Genomic DNA, 14,812 nt, shown 5'->3' on the forward strand with positions numbered 1-14,812 from the left:
GTGCCGGAGGCGTTCGGGCGGTCTGCCCTGCCCGTGGGGTTCAGCCCGTGAGCGGTTAGCCTGGAGAGTCTCCACCCTGGCAAGACCCCAGCCGCGCGTAGCTTGTTAGCGAGGGCCCGGCATGACACGGGCCGCCTCGTCCCCTGCTCCCTCGGAGCTGGGTAAGCTGGGTGAGGTGAGGCGACTAGGTAACGGCATGCCAGGGTTTGATGGGATTCTTGATGGAAAAAAAGAAACAACCCCAAAACCAAAGAAAAACCCCCAGCAATCCGTCGTGTTTTCCCTTGCTTTTTCTAAGGCCCCTTTAACATTTCTTGGGGTTGTGTCATGCATTTTGTTGTATTGCTTAGAATAGTTCGTAAGTATTTGCTTTTTTTTATCTGGGCTGGAATTTGCTTCCAAATGTAGAAGGTGCACACACACCCCCCCGGGTATTTAAACAGGGAGCAGTGCTTTTCCTGGATCTTTTTTGCTTAAGCCACTTTGTTCTTTATTTCAAATTTAGCTTTCAAAGGTTTTGGAGCTGCCACCAGAAAATTTAATAAAGTCCATATCTGCAGTTCCTGTCTCCAAAAAACGGTAGTGTTTACATTTTATCTTACAATGTTATGTTTTTTTGTTTTCTGTTGTACTTATTGCAAGAGCTTAACAGGTCTTAAGGGAACATGGTATAAAGAAAAAACAAGCCTAAGCTGCTATAGCAATGCAATTATAAGAAGATATTTAAATCTAATGAAATCACTATTTTTTCAAGCAAGCTCAAAACAAATGTAATTGATTAAAAAGCTGTGCAAATTATAGGCAGTGGTCAAATGGCAGATGTTTCAGCATTAATGATCTGAATGTGAAACTGCTTAGACCAAATGTGAAGTTAAAATAGATTTTTTTTTTCAGTGTCCTGCTCGAGAGTTGTAATGTTGTTAGCAAGTAATTTACATTTATTCATAAGCATAATTTTTGTTTAATCTGAAATGGTGTTCTCACCATATCTACTTTCTGATTGTTTTAGAGCAAAGGTAATATTTGGCGTTCTATTACAGCTTTCTAAACGTAGTGAACTTTTGTTGTTTGGCTGGGTTACGCTTGGCAATTAGACTTGTCATATGCAGAGTCAGTTTGGATCTGCCACATCTACCCCTCATCTCAAGAGGGTTTTTTTACTGATTTTTCATGTTCTTTTTTTCAGGCATGTTGCTGATTTCCAGTTTTCCATTGCTTCTGTAGCAGAAGGCAGTTCTAGTGATTGCTTAGCACAAGACCTTAATCTTCAAGCTCAGAAGCTAGCTAAAAGGGTATGCTAATGCGTTAATCATATATTTATGCAATAATGAACTTTCAGACTAGAGGTGTAATGGGCATCATAAGGTAAATAGCATTCTTTGTTCAAGCATCTGTTTGGCTCGGAGTAGTTTAATGACTGCACCTAGTGTAAGTGTACACAGAATCTTCACAGGGAATTGGAGAAGACTTTTAGTTAAGGTTCTTGTGAAATTACTGTTTTCAAATAGTTTTGAGAGCAAGTAATATTTGTGAAGTTAGGAGGGTATCTAAAGGGTATGCCATGGCCTGTAGTGTTGCCCAAAACTTGAGGAAGAAATTGAGTGTGCAGTGGCTTGGAAAACCAAAGGCTGCAAAATCCAGCACTAGAATGGCAATGGATAAATTTGGCCTGTGGGACAAACAGGCCAGACTTTCAAATCCTAACTGCTTGAAATTGAGGTTTCTTAGAACAGCCATTTTTTCCAGGTGTGTTAGTCTGGGAAACAGTTGTAGCTGAGTACTATACAAAGTAGCTGTATAAAAGACTGCTAGTTCAATAAGAAATTCTCAAACCTGACAGGCTGAGATCCAAAACTCTCAGCCTGTGAAGAGACCAAAGTTTGTGTAAAGAGTAGCTTGGCATTAGGGGTTGTGTGCCAAAATATTCCTTATGGGTTCAGAATTTTCAAAACATGCCTTATGTAAATGGTAAATGATTTTTTTTAATAAATTGGCCTTTAACTTCTTATTTTGTATCACTGGATACTGCAGAACATTGTCATTAAAGTCGTAAACTTCAAGAAACAGCAGTCCAAAACTTCTGTCTTGGGTTTTTTTTGAGACATTGATGATTTTTTTTTTTTTTTTTTTTTTTTTAAGTGCTGTCAGGTACTGTGTAAGCTGTCAAATGTATCTCAGCTTTTGGGTGTACAAAGAGATCAACTACTGCTCCCAGTCAGAATAAAACACAGACTGTACACATGCAGGGCCCGAAGTAAAACATCGGTGTGACACTGCAGGCTGAGTTACATTCAGAGCTATTAAGCGTGGATTGGAAATAATAAAATCATCCGTTATCCAACAGGATTGATTAAATGATCCATTTGTGATTGCCTCAAACCAGTAAATAACATTTACTGTTTGTAGTGGATTAAATTAATATTTATAGTGGATTGAATGACAGTTTTCCAATTTACCTGTTTTCATGTAGAGTTTCTGTTTTGTTTTGTTCTTTTAGCTAAAATGTGATGCTGTAGTGAGAGAAATCAGCACTGGTCCAGGAACAGTGAACTTTACAATAAACAGGGAGTTATTAGCAAAGGTGAGTACTATATTTCAGGTGCATTAAAGTAAAAATAAATTCCTCAGTATAAAACTACAGAATACTTACTGTTGTCTTAGAAAGGTATTCTCTGTATAACTCTGTTTTGTAAGTACTCCTCGGGGATGCCTGTTACTTGTTTGTCCTGTAAGCCTAGAATTTGGAAGGAGGCTCACAAAAGTTTACGCTTATGAGGAAACAGTGTATCTCTTGTTCACTGATAAACATAACTCCTCTTGTTCCTCTCTCTTTCTGCTTTAAGAGGCAGGCTTGGCATCTGTTTCTATGGTATACAATTCAAAAGCTTGCATCTTGCATGGAAAGACTTGTTTAAAATGGAAAAGGGTGATGAAAAGATACCTGAAATAAAAGTATTTGATAGCAGATCTATCATTACGTAAAAAAAAAAAGGGGGGGAAGATGTATTCCTCAAAGTCCAATGCCTGACTGAAATTGAAAGCTTTGTTTGTTAAACCAGTAACTTAATGAAAGGAAGATCCTGCTCAGTCTATAAGAGCAGTATCTCAGTTGTACTCTGGATTGTTTGCAAGAGCTTCATAAAGGTAAATGGGTGGCTGGTACTGTTAAACTGGGGACTGAATGAAAACTTTGCTAAGCTAGTTCAACTAACTTGTGGAGTAAGCTACATTGTGGTGGTGTTCGTGGCCTTAATCTATAGGTTTAGACAGGTTTATCATTTTCCTGTGGAAAGTGATACTGTGGTCTTAGAAAATTAATCCTATGTGAATTAGGGGCAAGAAATCGGGTCTTCCCTCATACTGGAGAAGCCCTCTTCCTGTCAGGACTTCCACTGAGTCACTGAGGGGTGTAGTCCTCTTTTCCTGAATGATAAGACCCTTTCTTCTTGTGAATGGCTAATGCTTAGGCATGCCTATCAATCAGTTGCTTCCCCATTGTATATACATGCTCCCTTCAGTAGGAAAGGAAAAGAATATTAGGCAGATGCTATTCCTAAAAAGCATTGATAAAGAAATACAGTGGATAGTGATGTAAAGTAACTGGAAAAAGGTAGAAACATTTATCTGCCTCATGTTCTAATATGAGAAATGAAAGTGGTTTAAATTTATACTACCAAAATTAGAAATAGCTAAGCCTCTTTTGTCTGTGTCACTTAAACCACTGGTTGATGTTTAAATCTGCTGTTAGAGCTATTAATGACCAAGCATTCCATGAGCTGTTGTTGCAGTCTACCAGGAGTGAACTGATGGAGAGGATTTTGTAGTAGTTGTTTTGTCTCTTAAACTGGCTTTAGTGATAATCATGAAGACTAGAACTCCCATACTTCTGTGTGAGATTTCCTGAAGCAAAAGAAAGGTGTTCATGTGCTCTTGAGGTGTCCTGCGTATGTGTGGTAATGCTCATGCAGTCAGAACTCATGGGATTTCTTGCAGGCCCTCAGTCACAAGGAGTGTGTGGGAGATCTGATGTGTCCCAAAGGGTTGGACCTATGTGGTGTGGCTGTGCTGTGCACAGTGGGTGTCCCCTATGTTCACACCTTGACAAACCCCTTGGATATAGGACAGGACTCCTAGGAATTTCAGAGAAATGGCCAAACACCTCAAAGTATGCCTAGATAAGATGTATTTGTGGGAAGAGGACACTTTGGAGGAAGGCCAGAGGTACGGTATGTAGCTTTTTTAAATTAATTAAAAAAGGAAAAAAAACCCCATTGAGAACATTTGGCTGCACAATGAGGTAAATTCTCTAGTCAAGTTTACTGCTCATGAGCTCTCCTACTTTTTCATCCGAATCTATGTTCTAGTTCTACAAGGTACTCTTTTTATTTTAAAATGTATTACCTGAATTAGAAGAGGTGAGGGTCCTGGTTAGGACCCTACTTATGTGAGAACTCTCTCATTTTACATGAGGTCCCTATTCCGCACATTCTTGGTCTGAGTTTCCTTTCCTGCCCACCAATTACCCCTGGGTTACTCTTTTATCCTTTCATGTTATGTAACTAAGAAATGATAAAAACCAGGCTTTCCACTTCCTTTTAAGTTTCCACCAAAATCAGCCCTGATTTTCACCAAAATATCTGCCTATAATTTCTCTAACTTTTTAATTGATCAGATGCAGCTTTTGAAAGTTAATGGTATTTTCATTTGCATATGAGATTGTGTGCTTGGCAGACCAGCCACCTAATTGCTAACGTCAGTAAAGGCTGTGGGATCAGATTCTTGTGTGATTGGTAAATGGTTTTCCTGATCACGCTTTCTGTTGTTGAAACATATTTTTCTTTTTTTTTTTTTTTTTCTTTTAATCTTCCCTGTGTTTTAGACTGTACTGCAGCAGGTGTTGAAAGATGGCTCAGAGTATGGAGTAAAAAGTGAACTTTTCTCTACAGTGCCTAGACAAAAGGCAGTGATTGAGTTCAGGTAAGCACATGCGATGAGTCCTCTGAGGAAGTTGCCTTGTATGCCAATTGATATTTTGCTGATCGATATTCATTGCTGTAATGTATGATGCCTGTGAAGTTAAATCATATTTACAGTGTTATATTCAGCTGTATTTGATACTCTAATATATTTGACAAATAGAAGATAAGTTATATTTAGGGAATTGAGGTTTTTTCCCAGAATATATTTTTGGCACTTAAAGAGTCTGCCCTCCACTAGGAATATTCTCATTTAGTGCATGATAACTCTAGATAGCAGTTTTTAAGGCGGCTTCTTTTATTTTGTTATCAAGAGACATGATCTGAATTTTCAGCCATTTCATTTTCACCTTAATACCTTCCTTCCTTGCTGAAACAGCCAGGCATTTGTCTTGCTAAATCTTCTCAATTGCTGGCCCCAAAATTTCTGTCCAGTGCAATTTTGCTTACAGTCACCTGCTCACGGAATGAAAAGTGGCTGACTCGGATCTCTTTATATATAAATATTCTTGTTCACTTGTACTCCCTCTGTAGGCTTCCATAATCACAGAAAGTAAGCACTTGACTTTAATTTGGAGGGTGAATTTTCATAGCTGAACTTCCATTTTATTCTCGGGGCAAACAGTTGTGGGTACGGGTATTTTTTGCGGGGGCCATTGTTGGTAGAAGAAGATGTGATTTTAGTTAGTGATTCGTGTACACAAGGTCCTCTGTCCTGGTATCAGATTTATCTCTAATAAAGGTATGAGGAGAATGATCCATATGTCCAAAATATATAAAAAGTGATAAGGTAGCATAAGTCCTTTGTCCCTAGTATAGTTGGGTTTTGGGGGGTTCTTTGTTATGGGGTTGTTTGTGGTTTCTTTTTCCCTGTAACACTGGCTGTTAACTGATATTGGAGGAAAAGCTGGTTGGATAGGAAAATTTGCTGTCTGAAACAGGAGATAATCAGGGAATTTTGAGGGCAAATTGAAAATGGTGGGTTTATTTCAGTTATGCTGCTATATGCATGAGTTGAATTCTTCTGACTTGGTGATTTGCCAGCCTTGTACATTGAACAAACATTATTTGTGCAAATTTGTTACAGCTCCCCTAATATTGCCAAAAAGTTTCACATAGGACATTTGCGTTCAACAATAGTAGGTAAGTATGCATTTAACTGTGTCCTGAAAGGGCTTCTTTGTCTTTCTGCTTCACTTCACAGGGGAACACTGCTAACCTTTCACTCTTCTAGTGGAGTGGCCATGTCAGGCTCAACTTACTAATTAAAAACCTTTTGCTCATTATGCCGTGAAGAAAAGAGCATGCTGTGTTGCTGGCAGATTTATTAAGTCACATGTAATATAGTTTTATGACTGTGAACATTAAATTAGGTAGTTTAAAACTGTTCTACAAAGACACCCAGGGCAGTTTTCATTGAGGTGTTATGAGAGTCCTTTGAATTTTAAATTTCCAATTTGCACGGGACTGCAGAGCAGTCAGATAGTTATGTGTTGGTGGCTGTCTTGCAAAAAGCTTGGGTTTATATGTAAATTACTTTATGCTAGTATTACTAACACAGTTGCTGTAATTTGTAATGAAATAATAAGTTTATTGTGCAGTACTCTAATGGCATATGGAAAACATTAGTTCTCCCTCCTTTCCCCTTCTCACAATAAAAACTGGTAGGTTATTAGCAGAAGATCCTACAGAATCTGTGCAGCTAATGATGTATTCATTTTTTAGTTATACTTAATCTATCTAGTTAATAATTCTGCCTTTTCATGGACTGATAGTTGAGTGAAATTATATATTTTAGGCTCTTTATGTTCCAATTCTGGACTCTGCTATAGAAAAAAACCACTTCCAAAATAGTCTGTAGATCAATGTTTGTCCAATGGTAAGAGAATGAATTGACTACAGAGAATGGAATTGAACATAATTGGAAGTTATAATATGGTGTTCTAATAACAGAAGAAGAGAAAGCTTTCTGCATCCTTTTACATCAGTATTGTAATTAAAAGTTACCCTTGAAGCACAGGAAAACAGAGGAAGGGATGCAGGTATTTCTTCTTTGTAATTCTATGGTTGTAGCTAAGCTCAGGAGAAAGATGAAGGGGTTTTGTTGTAATAACAGTTAGAACCAAGACGTGCTTATGTGATACAGTAAGTTTGGAGCATAGCAGACACATAGTCTGTTAAGTGCAGAATTCAGTACTGCTCCAGCAGTATACAGAGATTCAGGACTTGATTTTCTCCATTCAATGTCACAGTTAACAGCAGTTTGTGAATTTTGAGTACTTAACCTCCTGGTATCAGGTTGCCCGACAGTAACAGGAATTATGTATACTGCCATATACCTGTGAGAACGCAAGACGACTTTAAAAAGTGCTTTTCATGTTCGTATATTTTGCTGTATGCGCATGCACATGCACGCGTATGTTTTTATCACTGTTGTATGAGACACTTTATGACACCTTTCAAATGCATGGCCTTTCTTTTCCCCTTCAGAATACTCTTGCTTTCAGTTGTGAGGTATTTAGCAAATTCTTTGGAGTAGTTCATCTGATTGCTTTTCCTCTTCATTCTGAATACAGATCATACAAAACCATAAAACTGTTTTGTTGGAATGAGAGACTACCTACAACTGAATAATAATACAAATTTTGTTTCTTTACCAGGGAATTTTATAGCAAATCTCAAAGTTGCACTGGGACATGAAGTAGTAAGAATAAATTACCTTGGTGACTGGGGCATGCAGTTTGGTATGTTCTAGTATTTGTTTCTCCTGTTCCCTTTTCTACTGTATAATATGGTCTAGGTTTCCGGCTTCAGTTCTTGCAGGCCCGTTGGATTCACTCTAGGCTCATAAAGAGTAATATTGTGTTTCCATGCATGTAACGTGTAGGTAATCTTAAAATATGAACAACACAGTCCAGACTGATTCATCAGCAGTATGACCTATAGTACTGTACAAGAAATAACATGAGGAAATTTACTGAACACTCCCTCTGTCATCCAGCTACTCTCTCAGATTATGTATGTGTAATTCAGGGGTTATGTTTGAAGGGCAGTATAAATATTTTTTGAGTTTGCTAGTTATACCTTTGGAGCTCTCATAGCTGAACAGACTGCTGCTGCTGCTGCCTCCAGACAAAATGCATACATATTACAATAGCAGTTGCATGTCTACTGTGATACCATCTTCCTTATTCAGATTTTGCACGTGTAACAGTTGTGGAAGGGTAAGCTTGCTAACTTACCTATGCCATACCTGTACACACAATAATAGAATAGTTGTAACAAAATGTATTATTTTAGATTTGGTTGTCTGTGTGTGTGTTGTGGCGTTTTCTTCATATGTTTTTTTGTTTCCTCTGGAAACTAGTTCATTATTCATGTTGCATAATGAACTTCCACAGCAATTACATTTTGGCAGGTTGAGGCCTGGAGAGTTTGTATCTTTAAAGATATCCCAACACTTCCCCTAAAATACTCAGTTTCCCTTTAGAATGTAGCAAAAGAGAGGTGTGTAGGTGGAGAATGTGCAAGTCAATAGGCCCTAGAAGACTATCAGTCTTGTATGCATGTGCGTTTGCATGCACACACAAACACACTCCAACATCTCTGAAATGTCCATCAGATAAGTGAGGACTGAAAAATCCTCTAATGTGCAGCCTAGCATGGCTTGGTGTTTATTCCCTGAGCAGAGATGCATTTATGTCCAATTGACTGGATCTGTAAATATCCCCCTTATATGGCAATTGACCCTTCCATAGGATTTACAACTTTGTTGATTTCTGTTGTTAATCTTGCATTTTAAATTGATCCATATTCTCCTCCCCTTTTCTAATTTCCCAAAAAAAGCTGGTTTTGACATATTTTTAGGCATTTAAAAAAAGGCAGTCATGCCCACTTCCTCATTCTTGAAAGCTGGTACACCTGTGAAAACTATAAAACTCCCCCACATCTTTTTGCAGTAAGTTCTGAAAACAGTGTCCATATATTTATTTTTAATTGGCAAACACAAAGTGAAATGTCTATTAAGTGGTCGCTTTTGCTCATTCCAGCCCTTATGCTGCCCCCTCCAGTTTTGCTGGCACCACTGTTTATGGGGACATCAATGAATCAATTTTATGAACAGAGCTGGGTTAGAAACTTAGCATAAATACCCTACTTCTACTCCATTTACGTACTCAGATTCAGTGGTGTAGAAAACATAACTAAAATGTCTTCAGTTCTACCCATTCTCTTTCTAGAGTAAATTCCTGGGTTTTAGACAGTTGAATAAAACATTCTTATGTCTGTGAGAGCAGTAATAGAGTATTTTTTTCCTTTGTTAAATTATTTCTTCTGCAGCTTGTCTTTCCTGTTTCTGATCAGACATTAGTTTATAGCAGAGCTTTGCTTCAGCTAGGATTTTTTTCATAGGAATTGAATACAGAATGAGTTCACCTAAAAGTCAATAAATTTCATCATTGCATATTTCATTCATTTTTGCCCATTAGGCATAATTTTGTCATTATGCTTTGTATAATGAATGTGGCAATGACAATTAAGAAATGAAATACAGTGTGGTTAAAGGTCTTCTCACTGACCTCATTCACTCTGTCTTTGAAGATACTAAATTGGACTCCTAAGTCTGAATATCAGGAATTTTATGTATTTTAAAACAAAGTTTCCTGAAGGTATAAAGATCACAATGCCTGTTACTTAGATGTGTACCTGTTGTCCAGCACACAACTGTTAGAATCATGCTTTTGACATAGTAGTTCAGACTGTTTCTTTCAAAATGGGTGCTCCCCTCTTTATTTGGGCTGTCTCAGCTCAAAGGCGTGACAAGTTCTATAACAAATAATATAGTCATGCTTCACAAAATTATAGCACAGCCATATTATTATAATGGTCCTTTCCCAGAAGCAGTGCTATAATTAACGATCTGTCAGCATTTCTATTACAAGTGCTATTGTCAGAGGCTTAAAATGTAATAATTGAAAACATGCTTTGCTGAAACATGGCATGGTCCTCAACCTCTAGGCAGTTTGGGGGCAGGTTTCTTAAGGTAACAAAGCTTCTGCAGCCACACTGTCTCTCCATCTGTCTTCCTGTCACTTTGCTCCTCATAAATTTTGAACCCATTGGCCGACTTCAGCCAGATGTGACAAAGAAAAATGTCTCCAAGAGAACAAATGTCTTTTGGTATTGTGACAGTTGGCAGCTGAGTAGGGATAGAAACACAATGTAGCGCCCTCTGGGAGAGAAAGTTAACTTCTGTGTTTAGCCTGTGGGCTAACCAGTCAGCACATCTAAGTCAGAATCAGTCCCAACACATGCTGCATCTGGCCAATATTCGTGAGTATAACAAGGGCCGGGGATAGTTTGGGGAAGACAGAAACGTGTGGAAGGATGTGTTTGGTCTGAATAAGAACTGGTGGTCTTGGTGGGAGTTGCAGTGGGAAGCCAGCATTGAGAAGTGGCATGTGTAGGTACCACTAATGTCGTAAGAGAAATCATTAGGAAATAAGGCTCTGATTGCTCATAGAACAAGCTGTCCTTAAAGGAACTCCCTTTCAATAGGATTAGACTAATTTTATTTTCTAAACCCCAACTTGTTTTTCTTAACTAAATGTGCCACAGCTTCTATTGCACTCAGTGTTTCCAAGAGGGAATTTCTTGAGACAGTGCTATTTGTTTAGTTGCAGAAGGCTTTTCAAAGGGATACCCGTATACCTCTTCCTCAGATGCAGTTTTCACGTCAGTCCTGGTCCTTGTCAGCTCAGAGGCATAAGATGGCCTTAAAAGCAGCCTCAGAAAATCAAAGAGCCTTCAGAGTTAATATTGCTAGATTAGTTGGGCTCTATTTGATTTAGACAGTAAGATTGGAATTTGGATCTTGCCCTTTCAGATGGCTTTTGAAAAGTGCAGAAGCCAAGTCAGTTATGTGAAAAAAGCTGCCTATTCTCAGCATGCAGAAAAAAGTTCCCTTGAAAATATTGCATGAGTGTTATGTGGAATACCATGTTGTGTCCCAGTTTCTATTGTTATTGAAATGATAATGCTGTTAAGGGAGGAAGTAGAACAAGTTTTTCTGAGCATGTTCTGTTGCTAGACAGTTTCCACTGTGTGACTTCTCATTTTCAGCTGGTTGCTGTGTAAAAGGTAATTTTCTCTACATGTCCAGAAACACAAATTCCATTTATGAGGAATTGAAAAGTCATCATAGTATTTCTTACTAGATTCTAACAATTATAGTTTTGGGGTTTTTTCCATGCAGTTGAATGAAGTTATGTTTTTAATTTGTTTTTTTTGTAGCATACACCATTACATTGTGTAAAGAAGTAAGGCATTTCTTTTATTACATACGATGTTACGACTAGACTTGCTTATGAAAACAATTTAATCAAAAACCCAATATACTCTGGGCTGTTGTCTAACTCTGTATGTAATTGTTATTCAAGGTTTGTTGGGTGTTGGTTTCCAACGCTTTGGTGACAAAGAGAAGTTACAATCCAGTCCTTTACAACACCTTTTTGAGGTAAGTTCAGAGAAGACCAACGAGAGACTTCAGAGGACAGTCTGTTTAACTCAGCTGTCAATTTTGTACAGAATGGTATGTCTGCAAGGTCATGATGACACTCATATTGGATTTAAACTTGCTTGAAAGACCAGGGCTAGCCTGGGCCATGGCAGCAGAGATAGTTGCAATGGCAAGTAAGCAATGGCAGCAGGAACAGGTTTCATTCGGCTGAAAAATATGCCCCATAAGGGAGGTAATCCTATGGACTCTTAGGTTGCATTGATTGCTGCTACCACCACAGCTGGCTTGACTGATATGAACTATCTTAACTGGGCATAGGTGACCACTGAGCTCACTGGGTAACTGCAGTGGAAATGGTGTCTCGCATCTAATTGGTTACCAAAGTTGTGAAAAGAAGTGGCATGTATGGTATAAAAATCCTCTTGTTGCTAGTATTTTTAGAGTAAGTAATATTTAATTTACATTGCTCAATGCATGATTCACTGTTGTTGGGGAAAAGGATGTTTTGTATCTAATACAGCATAGATAGGCAAGGAGGAGTGACTGTCGCTTTCCAGAATACTGTCTGGCTCTGCAGAATGCTCTTCTTTCTTCCATGAGTGTGAAAGAGCCAGGAGCATTAGAAGGTGCAGTTTCTGCTGACAGGCATTCACGGAATACCTTTCAGCTGCAGGGAAGGCTGTTTCATTGCAGGAGGTTGCTCACTCGGTTGCCCACCAGCATGGTGCAAGTGCTATAGATTGCATTTCTCTCTGTCTGGGACAAAACTGACTCAGTGGACTGTCCAGGTGAGCAATAAAGATTGAGGTAGTTAACAAGCCTTGTTTTTCCAGGACTAATACGGTTTTAGTTGTCGGTTTGCTCCATTCAAATATGCCTAATATAATCTGAGTTAGTGTTTATTTCTTCCTCTTTACTAGTTCCTCTGTCACTTCTTGTTTTATACAGTGCAATGAGCAAAAAAGGTTTTCATCAATCTTTTGATACTTGTAAGTGATCTTTGGTTGACAACCATGCTGAGTGTAACACATAAACGATATGTGAGAGAACGTGACTTATGTGCTTGCCTGCACGTATCCAACAACCATAAGGATGGGTGGACAAAATTGTCTGTATGCCTGATGTTCAAGCCCTCATGCTTTAAAAGAAAGATCTTGTGTGTTAATGGGGCTTTGTTAGGGTTCTTGTGTGGCACTGTCAAGTGTTTTCGTATTACAAAGCTGAGCTGTGCTTCACCCTCTGAGCTGAATATGGGAACTGTTGCTAATGCTGGTGGTTGGACAGTATGTCACAGGATAACTTTTGCATAAAACTGTTTACTGGCAAAGGAACAAACTGTGTTTGAATATTTGGATACTCTGCAGCTGAATACATATTAGGCAGATCATTTATGTGCAAGAGTAGCTCCTTCTGAGCTTGCCAACTTCTTTGACAGATAAATTTTGTTTGCTTGTTCCTGATCCCTGAGGCCTGCTCAACGAAATTGAAAGATTCTCAACATGGAGGTGTTTTAGAGCTGTAGGACTGATGTAAAGACATGACAAGAAGTAGTACTATTCTTGTGGTTGTGCATTGCTGCATATTATTTATTTCTTATTTATAATTTCAGTCCATTCTAAGGATTTAAATTTTGAATACTTGAATTTTGCACTAAAGCTTTAAAATACCATCTATTCCAGTAGCTTTATGACCTTAAAAAAATTACCTTCAAGTGTAGAGAACAGTATTCAGTCAATCTGCAAGAGGTTCTAAAACAGTAATTGTTTGAGACCAAATTAGTTTCTCAAACAATCCTGATTTTTAACTGTTCAGCTGTATTCCTGGTTTATATCAAAAACTGACATGGGTTTCAAAGTGATGGTTTTTCTGCTATTGTGTGAAACTAATCTTTTCCTATAGTTTGTTTAAAAAGAAAATTTCCGTAGCACAGTTTCTATATAAATAAATGCATAGACATATGTACCGTTCCAAACCTCTTTGCACCCTCCATGGTCAAGAATCAGATGCAAATATGCCTTTTGCATTATTTTTGCTTTATAACATCAAAGATTGGGTGGAGGGTGTGTTAGAATGTGTGAAGCTACTGATGGGGCAGGGAGAACATTGTTCTTGGAAGGGTTGAATTTTTGCTCTACTTTAAATTTCTTTTTTGTGGCAGAACAAAGCAAACATTAATCTTTGAGGCCTGTCAGCAGTTAAAATCTGTCTGCCTGTTAAAATCTCTAAAAATCTTGGGACATAAAAGGAAGGGGAAAAGTTCAAGAGTTTGTTGTGGGAGGTTTTGGTTGGTTTGTTTTGTTTTTTTTAATAGGAGGAACTCATTCGAGCAAGGTATTGTTAGCAAGCTCCTTGTCTGAACATTACAGGAGTGAAGTTTTTATAATTATTTTTATCAAGATTACAATGATTTGGGGATTAAAACTCCTTTACAAAGACTTAAAAGTTAAACAGCGTTGAACTATTTGGGTCTAAATGCATAATGTAACCACTAGTTAATTTAACTATTTTTACACAGTACTTCAACTTTTAAAAACTTTTCCATGGCCTTTCAGAATGCTCCATGTGGAAAGCAAGGAGTGATTGTCTGAGCAAATATTTGGCCTCTAGATATAAAGGAATATATTTTCATAGAATAGAATCATGAAATATCTCAAGTTGGAAGGGACCCATAAAGATCATCAAGTCCAGCTCCCTGCTCCTCGCAGGACTACCTGAAGTTAAACCGTATGAGACTTAAGAGCATTGTCCAGACACTCCTTGAATTCTGACAGGCTTGGTGCCATGACCACTTTTCCTGGGGAGCCTGTTCCAGTGACTGACTACCCTCGCAGTGAAGAACTTTTTCCTAATGTCCAGTCTGAACTTCCCCTGATGCAGCTTCATTCTGTTTGTTCGTATTCTGTTGCTGGTCCCCAGAGAGAGGAGATCAGCACCTGCCCCCTCCGCTGCTCCCCTTGAGGAAGTTGTAGACTCCGATGAGGTCACCCCTCAGCCTTTTCTTCTCCAAGCTGGAGATCCACATTCATTGTACATAGATAAAATTGGCTAGTATAAGAGTTTGTAATGCTTTTAGCAAACTGACAGTGCATATGTGTGTTTCTGGTCAGATGCTGACATTCATATGCTTGACTTCAGCCACAGAGGGACAGCATGTATTAGTATGGGTGCATAGTACTATAAGTAAGTGGCTTTTGGATGACAACTGTTTGGGTTGGGATTTTTTTTTTTTGAGCTTGTAAAACATTGAGTCTTACAACTTTGTGGTCCTCTGAAGAAAAGTTTCTGGTTTAAAAGTCTCTGATGGTTTCTCTTTCATTCC

The 14,812-nt window shown here is 38.3% G+C and overlaps 1 protein-coding gene across 4 annotated transcripts in view; it reads left to right on the plus strand.

The window, feature by feature from the left end:
* The first annotated feature begins 6 nt into the window (after window positions 1-6).
* Window positions 7-14,812, plus strand: part of RARS2 (arginyl-tRNA synthetase 2, mitochondrial) — a 37,806-nt gene continuing 23,000 nt past the window's right edge. For 3 of the 4 annotated variants that reach the window (XR_004841183.1, XM_009648763.2, XM_035888651.1), the window contains exons 1-8: window positions 7-175; window positions 506-579; window positions 1,187-1,292; window positions 2,498-2,581; window positions 4,880-4,977; window positions 6,064-6,119; window positions 7,637-7,720; window positions 11,414-11,490. Coding sequence is in view for 3 of the 4 variants with exons in the window: in XM_009648763.2 (XP_009647058.1) it covers window positions 122-175; window positions 506-579; window positions 1,187-1,292; window positions 2,498-2,581; window positions 4,880-4,977; window positions 6,064-6,119; window positions 7,637-7,720; window positions 11,414-11,490 (633 nt within the window). In the remaining variant the exon portion in view is untranslated. The remainder of the gene's footprint in view (window positions 176-505; window positions 580-1,186; window positions 1,293-2,497; window positions 2,582-4,879; window positions 4,978-6,063; window positions 6,120-7,636; window positions 7,721-11,413; window positions 11,491-14,812) is intronic. The other variant, XM_035888660.1, reaches the window with a different exon arrangement.

Source organism: Egretta garzetta, unplaced genomic scaffold, assembly GCF_000687185.1.
Source record: "Egretta garzetta isolate BGI_Z169 unplaced genomic scaffold, ASM68718v1 scaffold430, whole genome shotgun sequence".
In the NCBI taxonomy this organism is placed as follows: Eukaryota; Metazoa; Chordata; class Aves; order Pelecaniformes; family Ardeidae; genus Egretta; species Egretta garzetta.